Source organism: Carassius auratus, chromosome 13 (genome assembly GCF_003368295.1).
Source record: "Carassius auratus strain Wakin chromosome 13, ASM336829v1, whole genome shotgun sequence".
NCBI classification, from domain to species: Eukaryota; Metazoa; Chordata; class Actinopteri; order Cypriniformes; family Cyprinidae; genus Carassius; species Carassius auratus.
The window spans coordinates 15405484-15429286 of NC_039255.1; the positions used below are offsets into that span (position 1 = coordinate 15405484).

General features: G+C 35.6%; 1 protein-coding gene across 2 annotated transcripts; it reads right to left on the minus strand.

The window, feature by feature from the left end:
- Window positions 1-4777: 4777 nt before the first annotated feature.
- LOC113112808 (adenylosuccinate synthetase isozyme 2-like) lies at window positions 4778-20994 on the minus strand. Of its 2 annotated transcripts, none has more exons than XM_026278680.1 (13): window positions 20681-20994; window positions 15990-16092; window positions 14038-14106; window positions 13902-13952; window positions 12680-12746; window positions 11359-11466; window positions 11086-11167; window positions 10727-10853; window positions 8704-8858; window positions 7386-7510; window positions 7201-7298; window positions 6981-7130; window positions 4778-6623 (listed from the first exon to the last, which is right to left on the minus strand). In XM_026278680.1, exons 1-13 carry the CDS (start codon window positions 20867-20869, stop codon window positions 6571-6573), a joined length of 1377 nt encoding a protein of 458 aa, XP_026134465.1. In that variant the 5' UTR covers window positions 20870-20994; the 3' UTR covers window positions 4778-6570. The 2 variants fall into 2 exon arrangements, with proteins under 2 accessions (XP_026134465.1, XP_026134466.1); XM_026278681.1 differs by lacking the exon at window positions 20681-20994 and adding an exon at window positions 20147-20613.
- Window positions 20995-23803: the final 2809 nt, after the last annotated feature.

Consider the following 23803-nt stretch of genomic DNA (forward strand, 5'->3'; position numbering starts at 1 on the left):
TGGCAAGTAATACATTTAATTGAACATGAAATTTTAAAGCAGAAATACCAAAATGGTGTTTTCTTTTAAAACAATCTTAGAATAATAATAATAATAATAATAATAATAATAATAATAAAACATTTGCATAACTAAATTACTAAAACTTAAAATGAAATTTAAATGAAAACTGAAAATATGAAATTGAAATCCGTTTAAAATATTAATAAATAATAGTATATAAATAAGGTAATACAAAAAATAACTGCTTCTAAGTGATCACATGTAAATGTAAAAATAATTTTGAAATTTAAGGTTTGAAACATGTAACACAAATTGTAGTTTGGCATCACTTGCACAATTAGCATCAATTATATCAAATATAAAACAGAAGCCATGTTTGCCAGAGGAGGTAACATCAATAAAACTAGATCTATATGTTTCTAGTTTTATTGGTGTTACCTCCTCTGACAAACGTCTATTTGGTCAAATAAATGCTTTGTACTAACTTACAATCAAATTTTTATCATTGCTGAAATGATAATGACAAACTATTCATCACTGAAGTATTGATGAATGATTTGTGGATGTTGCATGTGATTGGGTGATTTCCTGCCACTATGTTTTAGACGAATCACTGTTTAACCTAAAATAATCATTCAGCTTAATTAAAAGTGACTAGCTTTGTTTCACCAACATATTCTTGGAATATATATATATATATATATATATATATATATATATATATATATATATATATATATATATATATATATATATATATATAAAATTTGTAGATCAAATTTGACACATTTAAAAGTCATCCCATTAACAAACACATCTGCCTCTTCTTGTTGGCGTCATCAGCTGCATGTGTGTGGTGCAAATCCCCGTCCCAGCCGAGAGTGAACGAGTTAAGAGTCACCCTCCTTGATGAACGTCTGCACCCAACACACATCTGCACACAGCATTATCATTAGGATCACTGACAAAATGAACAATACCAGCAATCAATCCCTTCAGCTGCAGCCATATGGGCGCCATCCTTAGATTGCAGAGGAAGAAGAAAAAGACAAGCAATTGTACTGGCATTTGTTTGGCAGTTCTTACAAGCAGTTGCAAGATGAATCTGATGTGTGAGGAAAGTTTTTCCCTCTGCATGCCTCCTTCTCTCTTTGGACAAGTGAAAGTATTGCAGGTTGCGCTCCTGTCGGCCGGCTCTCGCAATTACTGTACACGATCTTTAATGTGGCGGCCTAATGGGATGAGCGAGCTCAAGCTCAGATGGTAAGACAAAGTGCAATGCATCTATCCAGATTACCTTTCCCTTTCAGTGCAGCTTTGAAATTTCTCGGTTATAAGAGGTTTTATCAAAAAAAAACTAAAAAAAAATTATATATATATATATATATATATATATATATATATATATATATATATATATATACTTTGTAGCATTTAAATTTTTTTCACATTCAGTGGCCACAAAAAATGTCTGGACGCTTACAATTTTCGACCTTTGCATTATAAAATAACAAAAGCAAGCAAACTCGCATAAAAACTACAACAAATAAATAAATACATTTCAATTTAAATCTAACAATAAATAAAAATCTAAGATTGTATTAAGATCATATACAAACAAGCAAATGGTTTATTTATTTTTTAATTTTCATTTTAAATATATATATATATATATATATATATATGTATATGTATATATTGTAATTTAACTAAAGAAAGAAAGAAAGAAAGAAATATTTCAAATATATAATTGTAGTATAGGTCTATACATTTAGTAATAAATCAATAGATGAGTGCAATGTGAAGATAAAAAATATTAGGACATTGATAAATGGATATTTTTGGACTTTGTGGTTGTCAGTGGGACATGTTCATAGTTACTGTGATGATCTACACCTACTCTGTCAGGACACCTGTGTGAACTCATTTTATACAACCACTAAAATCACCATGACTCCAGATTTTACCAAATTACAAAATGTCTCAAAAAATGAAGTGAAACATTTGTTTTCAGATGCCACCTGGTGTAAAATTTTGTTTAAAATGTAATAATATTCATCAGACATTGTTAAGTGTCACTTATGTATCAAGAAGTGTCTAGACACATTTTGGAGCTACTGTTTAACAACTGCCGAACATCTGAATGTATTTTAAAGACTTCTGCTGGCAGGTTCATATGTTTGGACAGGCCGTGCCTCTTTGTCGGCCAGTCCGTGTTGTTCTCGTCCTATTGCACCCAGCCGTGCAGCACTACAAGCCTTGCCCAAACAGGGCAATCCCTTCTGGGCAAATATTTAAAGTCAAAACAGCTCTGGGTCCATAAAGCTAGTTGGGTGGTGTGGCTACATCTGTCAGTTGGGGAGGTGTGTACGAAAGTGCGTGCGTGTGTGCGGACGAGTGCAGCAGCTGCTGAAACGAGTCTGGACGCTGCTGACGCCAACACCTGTCCGCTCTGGAGACATGTGGAAGCAAATGTCCAGGCAGAGCTGGCCACAGACTCCCACTGATGAACTTAAAGAGGGCCACGCTTCAAAGTGCTGCCTTGTCCCTCAGCGATCAAATATTGAGTTACACTCATTTTGACCATCTATCTATCTATCTATCTATCTATCATCTGTCTATCTATCATCTGTCTACAATGAGTCACTAAGAATGGAAGTAAATAGGGCCATTTTTTGGAGCATTTAAAAGTGAAAAATGTGAAGGTTATAATTTTATAAAAGCACTTATATTTATTCTTCTATTAAAACTTGTTTTAGGGTTTTATGCAGTACATTGTCAAGAAAATGATATGAGATATGAAATGTGTATAGACAGATAACTATAACTCATATAAGGTTTTTACATCATGTGGTTGAACTTAAAACTGCAGTCATTTAAAATCTTTTATGAATTCACTTCTAATCCTACCCCAAATTTTAGCTTATTTTTTTTTTTAAGAAGAGGAGGAACCATTACGCCACAAGTGCTGTCAATTAAACTTCACTTGAACTGAATTGCACTGCACTCATAGTTCTAATAGAAAATGTACTTCCCGGCTAAAACGATGTCTACCAACAGTTCGGACACCCCTCTCGGCTAATGTTTTTTCTGAGCCATGTGTTGCGTCTATAACCTCCCTCCAAAACCCAACCCCCAGTCCTTATGCTCCACATACAAACACAAGCTCCACAAGTTTTCCCCCAAAAAGCATCAGCCAGTACTCTACACTCACAAACACCCCCTGCACACAGAGCCAGCCCCCTTCTGGCAGTCCCTGGCCCCGCCCCCGTTGGAGCTGGGGGCTGCGGTGGAGCTGAGGTCAGGGATCAGGCAGACGTTGGCCCTTTGCTCAACAGCTGCCCGTGTTCACAAGCCAGGAGGAGGAAGTGGCAGCCGCCACTGCAGCAGCAGCACATCTGCTCTAATGAGTGTGTCAAAGCCTCTAATGCACACACACACACACACACACTGATCTGGCCCTCCCCTGACCTTCTCTTCACACACTCAGCACACCATCAGGCCAGAATGGAGCCCTTTGTGTGGCAGTGTGTTTGTGTGCGGTGTTTCGTGAAAGGTTCAGAGCTCAGTTGTGTAATGAGTCAGCTGTGACAAGAGGAAGAACTGCAAAGACATTTAAATTAATGAATCACACACACACACACACACACACACACACACACACACACACTTTGAGGTGAACTGTGGAATGAAATAACTGTTCAGAATATTTTTAACACACTGTGACCTTTCTGTAGCCATTCTGCAACATTTAAATCAATATTAAATTGAGATGTTAATTTCTCTGTTAACAAATGTGGCTTAATGTCTTTATGAATTCTTCCATATTTTTGTACACATTGTCTCCCGTGTTATCAGGCGTTGGAATTTCTTGACATATATATATTCTTAAATTTATATAAATTATATATATATATATATATATATAAAATACTAGATAGTGTTCTCTGTTTTATATAATTGATTCCTGCAATAAATCATGGTTATCAAACCTTAATAATATTTATTTATCAGTAAAATTTATATCTACATCTTTTTTTTTATTCCTTATCTTTACATTTTAACCTATCCTTTCGTGTTTCAGCTCTCGCCATCTTATTACACTCTCTAACTGTTTGTGATTCTCCCATCTGAAAAGCTGTTTTCTTTTTATGCAGATCTTTCCTTCTTTTTGAAATCCAAGGCTTATCATTGGAGTGCTTTCTACAAGAAACTTTAACAAAAAGTATCAATTATTTTGACATTACAATGCACATATTAATTTAATAGTTTAGGCTGTTGTACTGTATTTGCAATAGGTTTTCGACAAAATATGAACAACAATAAAAAGTCATAAAATCAAAAGATAATCTAAATCATGTAAATTATTATATCAAAACTTAACACCAATGGTACTGTCAGCATCAATAGTAAGATCTAAATGATAATGAGGTTAAGGTTTATAGAAAGGAGAGCAGTGAATGTGTAATGAGAGCAGGCAGACTGCTTCAGTATGTGTACAGTATGAGAGAGCTCATCTTTCTTTCTCACCACAGTCATCACCTCCTCCTACATCGCACATATGTGTACATTTATATCCAGGCACCTTCACCAGCCAAACAAGAAGCAGAATGTTATTATCATCCGAGAGTAGTTGTGTACTATCTGAAGTTTAGTCAAACGTAATCACAGAGAAGTCGCCGTTCAACGTCTATTTCAAAGTAAATGTCTCCCCCTTGTGGCGTGTTGTTGAACCAACGCCACAAAATACTGCTAAAAATGAAAAGACACAAAATTGAAAGTTTCTCATTATATCACTTTATTAACCGGAGTGAGTTTAGGTGCAAATTCCACTTGATGACCATGCACACCCGTCAGTATCCATCACCAGCAAAGTGTACAGTAAGTGTGAATTCAAGATAATATGGCTTTGTGTTCTGTATACATGAAAACCCAATAATCAGTAATACAACACAGAAACAGTAAAAGATTTCTTAAACAGAAAAGGTTATGTTTGTGCAAAGAGGAAATGTTGTTGTGCAGAGGAAATATGTTAATACAAGATAACTGATGTGTAATAGATGCTACTAAGCAAACACACAGGTTACATCATTTATTCAGCCGCTGTGAGCAAAAGAAAATGCAGTGCATCACACCGTCATCAATGTGAGAAACAATGTGTTATCATTCTGGGTCATTTACAAAGGCTCTTTATATCACAGCATTCACTTATCCATTAAGATACTTCTTTGGATGCATGTGCACTTTTGGCAATAATGACAATAATGCCCTCGGAAACTAAAGGAGGTTTATCAGTTAAAATCCATAAAAGCGCAATCAAATGAAGAATTCGTTTTCAAGTTTCACTGTTCATCTGTATTAACAAGGCACACGTTATCCTGTATTACTTATCGGAAGGTGCAGTAAAGAGGGTGCGACAAAACAGAAGCAAATCTGGGTTTCTGAAACAACCCAGCTGTTTAGATCATCTCTTAACATTGAAAGGTTGTAAATGTAGTACTGGAGGTCAGAAAAGCAGACGCTGACAACTGCAGAAGTAGTTCATACAGCAGTGAGTTTTACAGAGGTGGCGTCTGAATTCACATAACCATCTTAAGTATCTATATTTTGACCATCTATATTGAAAGGCAAGTTTACTGATATCTCATTACTGTGGCTTTAATATGCTTGTGGCATAAAGTTGTACAATTGAATAATTAACATCTGAGGACTGTGCAAACATTTACATACATTCAATGGAATCAAAACCCCCGCCTGTATAATAGTACATGCTTCTTGAGGCACATTATACTTATGTTTATTATATACTATTTTTCGGAGCGAATTAAATTTCTATTCAAAGATGCTTTAACACAATATTTGACTCCTATTTTTGGAGAAGCAGAAAACACCCACTGCAATCGTTTTACATTTTCAGGGTGTATTGTACATGATTCTTATTCAGAATCACTGAATCTTGAATCGAATGAGTCGAGTGATTCACGTTTATGCACCTGTCAAATAAACATTTTCTTTTAAAAACTGTACGTTTAAATGAAGTTGACTTGAGTAAGTCCACTTAAAACAAGGACGAAGTGTGGTAGTACACACTGCATAACCGTTGATTCTAGTATGATAAAAGAAACAAAGAACATTTAACATAACATTTATAAGTAATCGTTCTACCAAATCTGTGTGAAATATTAACATCTAACAATAATATACATCTCTACTGATGCCTGACTGTTTGAAGTAGTAGCACATGTACAGCATATGGACTCGAGCTGGAGATACTGAGCTTATGAGAGCTCAAAATACCAGAGGAGAATAATGGAAAGCAGATGAGGAACTGTTAAATGATTCCAAAAAGTAACTAGTTGAAAAGCCCTTTTGATTTACCACAGGAATGCTGTTATTTATGACAAATACTCAATTTCAAAGGGCTGTACGCTGAGCTGAGTGACACAAAATGATGTTCTTGCCATTGAGAAACTGAAGTGAGATGGGAGAGGAATCATATGAGACAACTATCCGTCCCCGAGTCCAGAGCGTAATCCAGCCAGTGCTACATGCAGGCCAAGAAGCCTCTTAAAAGAGCTGGATCATTGATTCCCGTGACTTCCCAACACCTATCCACTTCACTGAAGCAAAGATGGAAGAAGTCATTAGGATCACTGTAGTAAAACAGCTCCACTGCTTTTTAAACAATTCGACTTGCATGTTAAAGTGACGGTCTACTCTCACTTAACTCTCATTCAAAACATGCATCACCTGCTAAACACATAGGAAGATATTTTGAAGAATACTGGAATTAAACAAACTTTTAACTTCCCATATTATTTCTTGTTCATTTGGATGTCAATGCTAACCAAATCTTCGTGGTTGCCCACATTCTTTAATATATCTTCTTTTACATTCCACAGCAGAAAGAAAGCCATACAAGGTGAGTAAATGACAGAACTGTGATTATTGTAAGAGCTATCCCTTTAAAGTCTTACCAGGCACGCCCAAGTGATCTTCGATGTAGTAGACATATTTCTGTGCATTTTCTGGGAGCTCATCAAAGGTCCTGGCAGCAGATGTGTCTGTTTTCCAGCCCGGCAGAGTCTCGTACTGCACTTCAACCTTCTGCAGCACCTCTTGGTTCGCTGGGAAACATGTATGAGATTTAACTCCACTGGCTTTTATTACATGTGATATAGGAAATGTGATGCTTACCTGGAAAATGTGGGATGATTTCACCATCTACTTTGTATGCAACACCAACTTTGATCTCAGGAAGCACATCCAAGATGTCAAGTTTGGTGAGAGCTATGCTAAACAGACATATAGAGGGACGCATATAAGAAACAGTACTTTACAGAACACAGATACAGAAAACTAAGACTTATTTGAACACTCACGCTGTGAAGCCATTAATCATGTGGGCGTATTTGATAAGCATCAGATCCAGCCAACCACATCTCCTTTTGCGCCCTGTGGTCACGCCCACCTCCTTGCCTCTCGACTGCAAGAGCTCTCCAATTTCCTGTGCATTAGTACAGAATATATAAAGCGCAACATTTAATGACTTTGTGTATTTATGTGTACAGGTATCTGAATTTTTACATTAAATAAGATAAACACTCAAGCTTTTTTATAATTGTAATAATTTTAGGGATGAATGTGTAACATTCTGTCCGGGGACAAATATATAGAAAACTTATAAAAATAGATAAACAGCAATTGACAGTAAAGTTTGTTAATGTGTACTATTTAATAAGCCAAAAACATATATCTATATGATATGAGCTATATGATCTACTATTTTTGCAGAATTATTTGACAGTTAAAAAAAGAAATTACTTGTTCCCACTAGATGGAGCCATTTTAAAACTGTACTCAAAGTGTTTGAAGTGTAAGAGCAATTTCTAGTTGAATAAATATATTTGGACCCACTTTTTAAAAAATACTATGTACTGACATTTAAAATAATTATATTATACAATGCACTTATTGTCTAAATACATGTTTTTATATTGTATTTACATTTAAAATACTATACTAAATACTATACTAAAATTAATTTCTGCAATATTTAATTCATATTACAACAATTCTATACAATTTCTATCTATAATAACACAGTTGAACCCTTAACCTACCCTTAAACCAAATTATACCATAAAGCCTCTCCCTAACCTTAACCTAATCCCACCTCAATAACTGCAAGCGTTTTTCAATGCATGATGGAAACAATAAGAACACTGTACCTAACTTTCTTTTTTTATTAAAGTCATTTGATTAAAATGTCCTGCTATGTACAAGCGTGACCATACAATTTAATTAGAAGAAAAAAAAAAAAAACATTTAGACTTCTTCGTGTTTATCCCACAAATGTATTAAATCCCATTGTAGAATCCTAATATTTCCGGGATTTCCTTAACTGTGGGAACCATACTATTATTTAGTCACTGAAAAGCACATTATGAATACTGTACGAAATCATAAATGTCTTATACATAATATATTCATTGTCAAGTAGTGTGACAGATTACGGACTCTGTTTCTCCAGCCTCATTTTTCCTGTTCAAATCTTTCCATAACAATAATCATGCTCGACTAAAGTCAGGGTCATTACTGAGAAAACACTCATAACACTGAACGCACCAGAATATGAACAGTAGTGAGAGCTCATCCAAACAATGCAGAAACAAAAGAGGAAGTTAAGCATCTGCTTACATTGTTCTGTTCTGCAGGGAAAGCTCCAATCCCAACCCTCGTAGTGTAGGCTTTGACAACTCCATAGACTTCACCCACGTTCTGCGGCGGCATGCCCAGTCCCGTACATACCCCTCCCACAGTGCAGTTTGAGGAGGTCACAAACGGATATGTTCCTAAACAAAAGCATCACATCAGCGCTGCATGCTAGTGAAGTGTTATCGAAGCCTTAGTCAATATCAGTATTATTTCTATTTTTTACTTATGTATGTATTTATTATAATGAACTAAATCCAAATGTAAAGAATCTAATGATGACATATATTAAGAAAATTGTAATAAATACAATTAATTGAACAAATGAAATGAAATTTTTTTTAGTAAAGCTGTAGAGAATGTTATGACAATGTTATTATTATTATGTAGAGTAATAAGCATATACATCTATCAATGTCTAAATAAACACACTTCTTACAATTCATAAATCATATAAAAATAAATATAAATATAAAAAATGTGCATGTGCAGGCAGCAATTAAGGGGTAAAAATGAGGAGCTAAGCATGGCATGGAGCATCAGCCCACTCTAGCAATGAGTAATTAAAACAATTTCAAGATGATTTTAGTCAAAATGGCTGGAAAAACATAAATGCAACCACTAGTGATACGATTTACTGGCTTATCACTTTTGACCAATAGGTGGCACTGTTATCAAATATATGTGGTGTGTTCTTTGATAGGCGACAAAGCCACACACAAAGTTTGGTGTCAATATGTCAAAGATTTGCAGAAATACAGCCTCAGATTCATTTTGGCAATGCCTCAAATATGTAGTAGCACTATACAAAAACGGTTTTGTCTATCGACATGAAATACATAACTTTTGCTAGCATGATCTGAAGATGATCAGAGTCAAATTTTGTGAAAAATGGACCAATGGTTCGAAAATGTACAGGAAGTCTATCCAGTTATGTCATAATTGGTATCTATGTTGTCAGCATGACACAATAAATATTTTGAGGACAGTTTTATTATATAGGCTCGTGCAATCAAAAGTTATTAGCATTTTTGTAAATTTCTAAATTAACGGTTAAAGATTAGTTTATTACTCTTGACAAATAGGTTGCACTGTTACCAAATTGATGAGGGACAATCAGTGTGAGGTGACAATGGCACATACAAAATTTGGTGTAAATATGTCAAAGCTTTGCAGAGATACAGCCTCAGCAGATTCGTTGATGCGCTAAACGAAAACCCGTTTCCTATATCGACACGAAATCCATACATTTTGGCCAGCTTGGTCTGAAGATGATCCAAGTCAAACTTGATGAAAATCGTTTGTAGGGTTTAGAAAAAGTAGGTTTTCAACATTAATCAAAATGGCGGACAGGAAGTTTATGCAATTATGGCATAATTGGTAAAGCTGTTCTCAGCATGATCCAAGGAATAAATCAAGATCGGTGTCATTACAATAGGCTAAAGTAAACAAAAGTCATTAGCATTTTTTTAAAATGTAATTATAACTGAGTACCATCAGGCCATGGTGCCGAAGAAGCATACCAGGTTTCGTAAAGATATGTCAATGCGTTCATAAAATATAGCATTTTAGCATAAACATGAGTGTAACTTTGGACAAGGTGTGGCGCTTGAGAGTTTGAGTTAACCATATTTGCTGTGGTTAATGTGGAGATTGTCCTCTATCAGTGTGCCAGCTTTCCCCAAGTGGTTCTATGGGCTGACATAGACTCAAGAACGGAGGAAGAGGAAGAGGAAGAAGAAGAAGAAGAAGAAGAAGAAGTACGCCAATGGATACAATAAGTGCCTACGCACCTTCAGTGTTTGGTCCCTAATAATAGAGAATGTAGAATGTGTGAAACTGTATTATTGACTTATTGTTGTTGATACTACACAGGATTTAACTACATGGGAGGACTTTTCCAGAAGCTCACAATTGGGAATCAGCTGGTTAGCACATTGCATAATCTTATGTTACACGTGGTCAGGGAATGGTATGTACTATGTGTTTCAGTGTATCCATTACACACCAAAGTCAATGTCCAGCAAGGCAGCATTGGCACCTTCCACTAGAATCTTTTTTGGAGGCCCGTGTAGAGCCTCATACATGTAGAAGACTCCATCTCTCACCATGGGCTTTATCCTGTCTACATACGTCTGAAAAAACAATCAATGTCAGAAAGTGTGGTAACATTTGTTGTTTTTGTTTCACATTAGATATTATTGTTTTTATGAATACAGTAATTAAATGCAATTTTTTTTTTTTAAATACACAGATATGTTGTGCATCTCTACCTCCTTTACTATAAATCTTACTCTTTTCCGAGTCTTATCAAATCTAGTAAACCTAATCTATGGTATTAACTGGTGTGACATCTAAGCTTCTCACCTTGAGTTTCTCAAGTTCTCCATCCACATCAATCTCCAGTGAAGGGTACATAGACTTATACTGCGAGGCCAAATGTTTAAATCTGTGAAAAGATACATGAGACTGCTCAGGTGACACTGTGATAGACGAGTAGTGTGATCAGGTGCTCTTCCATTGTTTCTGTTGGATTAAGAACTGGATCAAGTGCTTTTACAGATGGTGAAGTTTAAGACTGTATTGAATGTGACATGAATGGGTCGAATAGTTGAGTTGTCAAGCTCATTTGACCCTGACCTCTCTGAGAACTCCTGAAAGTCAGCCAGAAGGTCACATATCCTCAGGCCACTGCGAGCTGCTTTGGCTGAGTACACTGGGCCGATTCCTTTTTTAGTTGTTCCTAAACTAGGTGGTGAAACAGAAAGAAGGTGAGACTCATAAGTGATATTCACATGCATTACTTTTTTCCATGGTGAATTAATGGGTATGCTTTAAAACAGGGGTCTGCAACCTTTTTCAGGGACCCCTAGGTGCATAAAGACAGAGAAGTGATACTTTGTTACATACAATATTGTATAAAATTAAGTGTAATTTAGTTTACATACACATTTTTTATTCAACAAGGATGCTTTAAACTGGTAAAAAGTGACAGTAAAGACATTTATAATGTTACAAAAGATTTCTACTTAAAAATGTTTTTTATTCATTAAAGAATCCTGAAACATTTATATTAAAGAGCACAACTCTGACTAAATCTAAAATATCTTAAACTGTGTTCCAAAAATAAAAGGAGGTCTTACGGGTTTGGAACATGATGAGTGTAAGTTATTAATGACATAATTTTGCAAATTGGGCGAACTAATCCTTTAATACTGATAAGAAAATGTTCTTCACTGATAATAATAAATGTTTCTACAGCAAATCAGCATATTAAAATGGTTTCCACTTGTGACACTGAAGACTGGACTAATGATGAAAATTCAGCTTTGCACCACAGGAATAAATTACATTTATAATACATTTAAACAGAACACACTTATTTAAAACTGCAAAAAAAAAAAATCAAAATATTACTGTTTTCACTTTATTTATAATAAAATAAATGCTGTCTTGGTGAAAATAGTATATTTTCAAAAACCTTTTTTTTATTTATTACAAAAAATAAAATTCTGACAGACCACAAACATTTATACAACTTAAAGCCATCTACTCGTACTGTACATTTTAATTTAACCTTTTTAATGTGACATGGACTATGCCAGACTTAGCCAATATTAAATGTAATACTTTTTTATATTTAATATCGAATGCTATTACGATTATAAAAATAAAAAAAATCAGATTGCATAATTATTTATATATATATTATTTCACATTTCAAGGACAAAAAGACTGTGTCTACTCTCCAAATCCAGTACATTGCATCTGTCAGTTATAAAACAAATCACAAAATGCACAATAAAAAGACAATTACTAAGATCAACCAGAGTGGTCAGAAAAGCTGCCATTACACATGACTAAAGTTCATCATTCAAAGCATTTTTTTCCTTTTGTTATGAACTCGTGTCATAACATGTTGCTAGCGTGTTGTATGCGTGTGCATAAAGCAGGGTTTTACTTTTTGCCAGCTTGCTGTTGCCTCTCCTGTTCCTGGACTCCATCCACAGCTTGATGGAAATCAAACACTAGAGGCAGGAGAGTGTATACATTACAGTGAGACAACTCATCTCTCTGAGCTCTGAACCCAACATGCCAAAGCAGGTCACCATAACAAGACTTGGGTTGATCCTGTGTCCTTTCATTATAACGGCTCCTGCTGAGAATCTACGATTACAACGACTAAAGGCAAAATCATTCAAACACATACCATTATTAATTTTAAAGGACTCTTTGATTATATGGCATTTGAGAGCAGTATCTGCCTACTACAAATCCAAAAAGCAAAACATAAAGTAAACAAAAATGCATTGATGTATAAATGAACATTTAAACACATTAATTTGATAATATTATTCTTATTGATATTGAGCTATTATTTACAGCTCGATTTGCAGTTCCTGAAGGATATAGCAGTGCTTTAGGATTTTTTCAGTGATTTAGGTTTAGGCTTAATAATAACCTTACCAGATTGTCAGAGGGGCATCAACAAAGTGCTTTGCAAGCACTGTTATAATACCTACTGTATTATGTGTTTATTTCTTAAACAAATGATAATTCTATTTTGATGTAAATAATTCTCCAAATCCAAACACCCAATGAACATCAATACATTCATTTGGCTCAAGTTACAAGTTTTCCTTATTTAAATGAATAATTTTATTCCACAAGAATGCATTCAATTGATCAAAACTGACAGTAAAGACATTTATAATGTTCCTATTTCTACTTTTTCTAACGTTAAAATTTATATTCCAAATAAATTCTGTCCTTTTGATTATTCAATTCATCAAAGTATACACAAAAAAAATCACACTTTCCACAAAAATATTAAGAAGCACCACCATTTTTAAAATATGATTCAATAAAAAGCTAATCAGAATATAAGAGTGATTTCTGAAGGATCATGTGACACTGAAAACTGGAGAAATGACTGCTGAAACTTCAGCTTTGTCATCAAAGGAATCAATTATATTTTTCCTAATAAAATAAAAAACTGTGATTTTAAATTGTAATAATTTTTCACAATGTACTGTTTTTACTGTGTTTTTGTTTAAATAAAATAAGTGAAAAAAATTGTAAGCGTATTGTTCAGCATAGGTTTAAAAAATAACCATAACTCCAAAATAATAATTTAGTAAAGAAGTGAATGTAATTTTATGCCATGAGAGGCATCAGCCTACCAATGTGTGCCCGATCAGAGATGATGAGCCTGTTCTCCCAGCCTTCCAGACCTGCAAGCAAACTCGCTGTTAGACCACTACCAATGCTCACTGAAACTCAATCATACAGCCCAAGGACACAAACAGTTAAACAAACCTTTTCCTTTCAGCATATTCTTCTCAGCCTCCTCAAAGAGACCCGGCAGGTGAATGACTACACCATTACCTGCAATCAAATGAGGAGCTGTCAGTCATCACTGTCCAATTCAGGGCTTTAACCCTGAGATAAGTGCATCTTTACAACCTTTAAAGGCCAGTTTTACCCTGAAGTCTTAAATAATGTGATGTTAGAATGTTACAGTGAGTGAGTTGTAGCAACACTGTTCCTGTATAACAGGTAAGACTGACGACAGCACCTGGTTCTGGTTTAGGGCTGGGACAACGCGTCGAGGTCATCGATGACGTAGACGCAAAAAATACGTCGCCGCAAAATATGCGCGTCGATTCGTCGACCTGTTTTTATTTCTCTAAAAAACGTTTGCAAAACGTTTACCTTATGTGCGCTGAATATACGCGATGGCCGGATCAACATTCTGTCCAACGTTATATAACCAATCCAGGGGTTTTTCTGCATTGATCTTTTTTTTTTTTTTTTGGCGGCTGTCAAAGCCTTATTTGATCGGTGAGTGATGTAGAATGACAGGGCGCGTACGAGAAAGAGCCCCGGCTGTGCGTGCGCACTAACAGTCTTCAAACAACACGAGCGCTTCTTGCTCTCTCTCTCCCTTGTGCATATTAATCAAAATCATTAAACACGATAGAAAAAGGGCGGAACGCCAAAGTTTCACATGGAGCATTTTTTTTTGTAAAAGCACTCTCTGTATTAGCTTAAAGCCCTCAAGTTTGGTTACTGTATTCTTTCAATTGCACTAAACAAGTATTTTGGGTGACCTTTTTTATTGAATGCTAGACATAAAGTTGTTGTTATTTTCATCTGAAAGAACTTTTTTTCAGTAAGCTTTGTGTTTTCAAGGCTTCAAGGTTTTATTGAATGCTATCTCTATACAAGTGCAAAGTAATGCATTCTTAGTCAGTCTTTTATTTTGTAATTTTAAGAGCAATAAACATATTGCAATGTTTTTTTCATTCAGATATGTAAATCAACATGTATAAATTGTTAGTAGTCAATTAATGGGGAAATAATCGAAATCGAAACGGTCAGAAAAAAATTAATCGTTAGATTAATCGATGCATCGAAAAAATAATCGCTAGATTAATCGTTTAAAAAATAATCGTTTATCCCAGCCCTATTCTGGTTGTCATAAAAAATCTGTAGGCATTACTCTGAACTAGTTATAAAAGTGTGACTATACCAAACCTAAAACATTTAAGTCCACACACCCGAAAAACCATAAACAATAAGCAAGCCACAAGTATATGATTATTATGCCTACAATAAACCGATCACAAACTCATTAATATTCATACACTTTGTGCAGTCACAGAAACTTGTTTCTTGAGTCATGCTGTGATCAGTTTCAGTTGTGACAATACCACAGATGGACAAGCAAGTTGTGTGCTTCATAAATATGCAAAAGTAGCATTAACCCAAGCTTATAAAATGTACAATGTAAAATCTTGAAATAAATGGAGCAAGAGGTAAAAGTATTCCAATTTCAGGTCTGTAAAGCCCAAATGTGTCATTCTAGGTGTTGGAATCGATAGAAATGGTGTAATACATAAAAGCAATCTTAAAAATCACTCAAATCAACACTCAAACCCTGCAACACCGATTTCTGAAAGCTGTACATTCTTATGTACTATGAACATCAAGCATTTCCAATACATCATACTAATCTACAGTGCTGATATATGAATCAGAAGGCCAAAACACATTAATGGGCATTAGCAAAATTGGACCTTTGCAAATAAAGTGCATTGATTGCACTCAGCTATATTAGTTTGAATATGCTGGCCAACATTCAAACCCTCCAACAAGAAGCTGTGGTGTTGTTTTCAAAGCACGGACTACCAGAAGATACTGCACTGGATGCATGAGAATATGCAATTCATATATCCAAATGGAGAGAGGAAATTAGACATACTCACCAATGAAGGCAGTGACCTTATGGTTGATAATCCCACTGGGTAGAAGGTGGAAGTCATATTCCACTGAATCAACCACGACCGTGTGTCCTGCATTGTTGCCTCCCTACAGGAGAGAAGAAACACAAAGACTTTTCAATCTTCGAGAAGATACCATACACATTTTGGAAGGTTCACACCAGAAGTTCTGTCATTATTTACAGTACTTACCCATGTCATTTCAAAACATTATGATTGACTTACGTCTGTGGAACGTAACATATATTTTGAGAAATGCCTCAGTGTTTTTGTCCATCCATAAAATGGAAATCAACAATCCATTGTTGTTTGAACCTTGGATATCATCTTCTGCATTCCACAGAAGAAAGTACATTTTTGGGTGAACTATCCTAAGCATTACTATGTTATGGTACAGACATGCTTTGACATGCAGTTTTTTTATTTTTTTGAAGCATGAAAACAACTGATTTTGGTTGTTAGGTGTGAGAACAGCTCTATTGTTCAATTATATTAGGAATCCTGATGGAATCCTTTTTCACAATTTCTGCATGCATTTTGTGGGACAATTTGTTGTGGCCTTCAGAATAGACTATAAGATGTTAAAATGCATTAAACAGCATGTATACATTTCATTTCCACCGAGTTACATTTGTTAAATTTTCATTTTATTTGTCATTGCTTTAAGCTGTAAAATGACATAAAGCAGTGGTTTTCAAACTGGTCCTGCGAGCACCCCCTCCTCTGCAATTTAGATTTAATGTTGACTTTAAAGCTAATTTGAACTGATACTGCATTTAGTTTAATAAGATGTGGGTTCTTGGGAAAAGACCATTAGTTTGTATCAGAGAAACCGGAAAAAGCCAATAGCCTGGAACATTTCTTTCATATGATGTTTGTCACGTTTGCTCTCATGACTGTCTCTGGGGTTTCAGGCCGTGTTGGATGGCGTCCAGTGTTCTAAACCTGGCATGCTAAAAGTGGCTAGACTGAGTGATCTGCTCCACCATCTGTATGAAGAGGAACAAGGGGTTGAGGAAGTAATACAGGGATTACTAGCAAAGTTAGCACTGTATTACCCACAACGACACACAAAGCAGTCCAACAACATTAAAAATGTAGCTCAAAAAGTAGCAGACCCATTAGATGAACCAGATTGATTAAATATTGTTTTGTGTGGTGAGACAATGTTGTGATGTTCTATCTGGTTAGGTTTTTGTTGGTTTTTCAGAATAAAAAGTGTGTGCACATTTGTAATGAGAGCAAGAGTATAGTCATGGCCATGACTGTATGCATGAGGGGGGAAAAATAATTTTTGTATTTACTATTTTATTTGCATTTATAAGAATTTATCACGTTCACAAGAAAGGAGAGAAGGCACTCAAACCTCTCTAGGATAATGAAAGAAAGATTCTAAATAAAACTAGGTTCCCACTTTCTAGAGGTTTTAGAAATTACACTCACAAAGCAAATCAACTAGCCAATAGACCAGTTTCAGACCTGAGCATTACTAGACAAAAAACATTTCCACGATTGCAATTCAAGCTTTAAATCTGCCTGACCTTTCTGTTTCTGCGGCTAAACAGGCCTTATTTTTTTTTTATTTCTTTGTGTCTCAGACAATACAGCAAAAAAAGCTTACATTTTCATTCACCAATGCCTTTGTAAAAATGCAGTGTTCCCAGTCAGCCCCAATTCCTTTAATATATAAGGGGGACACAGAGGTAAAATGAGTAGTAATAAAAAATACAATACTTGTCTATGACTTCAGTCTTGAAACGTGTCAAAATTACTATTAATTTCTTTGTGTACCAAAATAATACTGAGAAAAAAAAACATAAATCAACTGATAAAAAAGCAATTATACAATACTTCCTGTTATCTAATAAAGCATTTGGGACTTGAATAACACTGTTTAAAATGGCACCTCAATTATCAGCAAGCAACATACTTGGACTCACTGATAAACAAGCAGTAATAGATAATATAGTAGTAGATAATATATTATTTAAAGCAAACTGTGTCATTTGCAAAGTCAATACAGCAAATCTATCCAATTACAGAATTTATCTGTAAGAGCAAAGGATGGCCTTTCATTCTTGTCAGACTTGATGTTACAGTGGCAGGCCAAGAAAGAAATGTAATACCTAAAGTACAGCTTGACTAAAGGATGTCTTTATGCACTCCACTAGACGGTTACAGCTCACAAAGGTCTCAGTAGGTTCCTGTATAACAGGTAAGACTGACGACAGCACCTGGTTGTCATCTGTAGGCTTTACTCTGAACGATTTATGAAAGTGTGATTATATCAAACCTAAAACATTTAAGCCCACGTACTTGAAAAACCATAAACAATAAGCAAGCCACAATAAGTATATGATTATTATGCGTACAATAAAAAAATGTGAAGCAAATTGATTTGTTTTTCCAATGTCTCACCTATAAAACAGATTTAACCACACAAAATTGTCTGACATGAGAAGTCTGCAAATAAAATGTTAAGGGCATTTTAAAAAGAGGTCACGCATTGTGTTAGATCCTCTGGTTTCTGGACCGACATATCAACTTGGTGTGACATGGAACAACATGATGGTCTTTTTTCCATCCCATCTGCCTGTAAGGAAAACCAGTCAGACTGCTGAGTGCAGTGTTTTTATAAAAAGGCTAACACTATCTGCTTTCTGTCCCATCCTTTGCATAGTGCAGCAGCACCAAGTGTCTTATTTGAATGCAATCACAATTTTGACAGAATACAAACTTCTTAGAAGAGAATCCTTGCAATGTGTTATCAATACCATGCATAGTGACAGGGGCGTAAAACAGCCTGCTATCACTGCTCTCTAACACTTAACACAACCACGGGGGCCATTTCCCCATTTGTCCTTAAAAGTTCTCTCTTGATAAATCTTAACTTTGTGTTGTATAATTACATGTGCAAACATTTAAAAATCACCAGGTCTTAATAGAATAGAATAGAATCATTTAACGCCAATTAGGGAGTTTCAAGAAAAACATGACATATATATATATATATATATATACATACATATATATATATATATATATATATATATATATATATGTATATATATATATATATATATATATATATATATATATATATTATATATATATATATAGTATGTATGTCATGCTTTTTGTTATATGATATGATGCATATCATATCTAACAGTTTTACAGTCCATGTTAAGTGAGAGCACAGCAGTGTCTGAAAGCCACAAGGGTGAAATAGTGACACCTGTTTCTTTCTGACATGCTGTATGAGATGTTGACACATGGAGCCATATGCTAAGTAAACCATTCTTTAGTACTCTGAACAACTGCTTAACAATATATGTGTATTTTTATAAAAATATATAATTTGCCTGGAGCATTTTACATAATTAAACACAAAAAGCATTGCTTTAGAGATTTGCCTTTTAACTTTAATCAGTGCATTTCAATAACATTCATGTGTTTGAAATTACTTTGCAAATACTTTTTTACAATTACTCATAAATAGCTATTTCCCTAGCCAATATATATATATATATATATATATATATATATATATATATATATATATATATATGTGTGTGTGTGTGTGTTTGTGTGTGTGTGTGTGTGTGTGTGTGTGTGTGTGTGTGTGTGTGTGTGTGTGTGTGTGTGTGTGTGACATATCAGGTCACAACTCTGTATAATGACATTGGTATGACACAGGTATTACAAGGAGAGGGTGACTTATGAGGACATAACCCATGTCCCCATTTTTCAAAACGCTTATAAACCATACAGAATTAATTTTTTTGAGAAAGTAAAAATGCACAAAGTTTCCTGTGAGGGTTAGGGTTAGGTGTAGGTTTGGTGTTGGGCCATAGAATATACAGTTTGTACAGTATAAAAACCTATGGGATGTCCCCACTTTTTACAAAAACAAACGTGTGTGTGTGTGCGTTCAATCTATAAAAATATTCTAGCAACCGTCGAAAGTATAAATGTTGCTTTTAAAAAAAGTTACAGGATTGTGTACATTCATAACATGAGACAACTGCGGAAAATTAAGTAACTGCAAGTTAATGTTCAGTAATATTATTATCTTCTATTGTTTTGATTATTAATAATTCCAACACCTGGTTTTGCTGTAATATTCATAAATACAACACCTTCGGGAGTCTTGCGCCAATGTTTACATCCTTTGCGAAACATCCCGGATATTCCAACATTAGCTGATGTACATCTGGTAATATTTCAAGGCTGGCCTTCGGTCAAACATCACACTGGCTTTAATATGACACAATTCAGTAAAGGTGACATTTGAAAACACGCTATACTGTACACTGCTAGCGAAGCTAAACCAGTACGCTGCATTATAATCGACATCGCTCGCGCGCAGATAGCGTAACGTTAGTTGATTATAATGGAAGCGCGTACATGCGCACTGGAACGTCCGTTTCCGCTTTAATAATACGCAGCTAACTGCTTACCAAGAACTGGCCTGCTAACAAGTCCTATAATCACAAACTTCACAAGCATTCACAGCACTTAACATGCATTCACTACTCTCTGATCAGCCATGAATATTTCCTTACAAACAAGCTTGTGGGTGATGTAACGTTACGTTACACAGCGCGTCACAACTACACAGCCCACCGGAGATATATTCACATATTCAAGGACTACAGTCCTCATAAACCAACCTGACACCTGCAGACCATGTCAGCGTCCTGGGCCAGCAGGTCCACCACCTTTCCTTTGCCTTCATCGCCCCACTGCGCTCCGAGCACCACGGTCACTCTGTTGCCCACACGCGGGGTTGTCACTCGGCTCGTCCTGTCCTCGCCGTGGGATCCTCCGTCCTGCGACTGTGAGTTCACGCTGTCTGACATGACCGTATCCCCTCTGCTCTGCCTGCAGCTCCGCAATGCTCCTCTGACACACACACACCTGAGCAGACACCAAGAGCGGATCACCAATTGCGTCCCAGCGCCTCCCCTTCCCACACACACACACACACACACACACACAGTCTGGTTCACTGTCCTTGTGGGGACTCCTCATTGGCATAATTTTTATACTGTAAACTGTATTTTATATCGCCCTACACCAACTCTTCACCTAAACTTAACCCTCACAGAAAACTTTCTGCATTTTTACAATCTAAAATAAATAAATTAATTAAATAAGTATACATAATCTATACATTATATACACATATATATATATATAATATATACATTATATATATATATATATATATATATATATATATATATATATATATATATATATATATATATATATATATAATTCTGTATGATTTATAAGCTTCTGTACCCATGGGAACCTCAATTTAGGTCCCCATAATATGGGAGGCCGTTTGAGACGAAGCCCATTTGAAACACTTGCAATACACATTGAAAGCTAGTGATACACATTGAAACACTTGCACATACATATGAAACACTATATCTTAGTCTCAAACAGCCTCCCATAGGCCTCCCATATCCCCACTATCCCCACTAAGTCCCCATGAGTTGGTGTGTTTATTTAGGTTTAATTCCCCACCAGTGTAGAAAAACCTGTACTTTCTCTCTCTCTCTCTCTCTCTCTCTCTCTCTCTCTCTCTCTTTCTCTCTACGGTTTAAGGAAGTGATGTCTTTGTGCCTTGGATGTAGAATTTCACCATGGATATTCCCAGAACCTAAGGTTAACATAGGGATAATTGAAAAGAAAAAAGAATGGTTGAAGAAGGGAAATTAAAATATATAAAATATATTCTATATGGTACAAGAATTAATTAACAAAAACTATTATGGATACTTAGAAATATATACAGATGGTTCTAAAGATCCATTACTGAGCATGTGGGTGTGGGTATTGCTATTCCAGAGTTCAAAATACAACACAGTAAAATAATTTCCTATAATGTAACTATATATACAGCTGAATTAGTTGGAATATATCTGGGTTTACAATGGGTGGAGGATGTCAAACCTGACAGAGTGGTTCTATTCAGTCTCAGCAGCAGCATTGAAGAGTTTTATTAGTAAATCAACCAGAGATGGCATTTTAATAGAAATATATATACAGCGTTGTTAAATATGGAAAGACTGCGAGTAGATATTACATTTTTTGGATGCCAGCACACATAGGTATAGTATGTAATGAAGAAGCTGATAAATTAGCAAAAAAGCTCTAAATCACAGTGACAAAATAGATATTCAACTTGGAAAAGGTGAAGGAACATTTTTAATAACAAACAAAACATTGATAAACTGGCAGAAAAGCTGTGTTTTAGGTAATACAGGAAGAAAATTTTACAGAATTCAAAAATCTATCAAATTTAGAACAGTTATCAGAAAGGAAGAAGACTACGGTTAGGACATACAAGACTTAACAACACATGGTTTCTAATGAATAAAATAAGCAGGTTTGAGTCTTAGTGCCAGCAGGAGTTGTAGGTGCATGGGGGGAGTGAATGAACAGCAGAGCAAGGCACTGAACCCCCAGTTGCTCCCTGGTGGGGTACAGCTCTGGGTGTAGCTGCCCACTCCTCTGGATGTTTGTTCATGGTGTGTGTGTGTGTGTGTGTGTGTGTGTGTGTGTGTGCACTTGGATGGGTTAAATGCAGAGCACCAATTCCCAGTATGGGTTATCAAGTTTTTTTTCACTTTAAACACTCCAATGTAGTAGGTGGTGGTATGTACCTTAAAGTTGACCTGTAACCCCCAGAAAACTAAAAGAAGAAGAAGAAGAAGAAATGCTTCGGATGCAAAGTTTTAGTGGTCGAGCGCATTCAAAACAATGGCTCAATGCAGTGGGACAAGAGGGTCAAAATTAAAAGGAGATCCTTTGTTGCTCCCTCTGCAACTAACAGATATATACACTAGATGTCTCCTTGGGGTTCTAATCGTGCGTCAAAACCGCAGCCATCTTGGAACAGGGGAAGTAGGCATAGAAGTAGGTCATTAGGAAGTCATTAGGAAGTAGCTAGGTAACGCTGCAAATTAATGGACGATGCCGGACTTTTGTGCTGCGTTTGGATGTTCAAATGAACGGAATCTAAAAACCAGACAGCAAGGGATTACATTTTACAAGTGAGAATGTGTTTTATGATATTGAATGTTACGAAATTATATTTCTGGTTACGTTGGGTTGTTTCAGTTCTTAATTAACGACTATAGCTAACCCATGCTAAGTTAGTTACCCATTATTTTTTGACAGTTAGGAAAACCGACAATGAACAGAATGTATTTCTATCAATGTAATATGACCGTAAGTTGTTGGAAATGTAGACCGTTGTTTTGGTCACGTTTCAATAGTTTCTCAGACTAATGCTGTGTGGCCGAGTTCAGTCTCTGTCCATGCTATGCTACGCTAACTTTAGTCATTTTTGGCTAACGGAGATGAGTCTTAAAACGTTAGTTCACCCAAAATGGAAAACTATGTCATTAATAAATCACCCACATGTCGTTCCAAACCAGTAAGACCTCCATTTATCTTCGGAACAGAGTTTAAAGAGCGGGTGAAATGCTATTTCATGCATACTGAGTTTTTTACACTGTTAAAGAGTTGGATTCCCATGCTAAACATGGACAAAGTTTAAAAAATTAAGTTGTACGTTTGAAGGAGTATTTTTGTTCCAAAAATCCCTCTTCCGGTTTGTCACAAGTTTCGGAAAGTTTTTTCCGAGTATGGGTCTGTGTGATGTTAGATGGAGCGGAATTTCCTTATATGGGTCCTGAGGGCGCGTCTGCAAGAAGAGCGCGCGCTCTATGGGATTTAAATCCTGCCATGATTCAAAACTGAAAATACAGTTC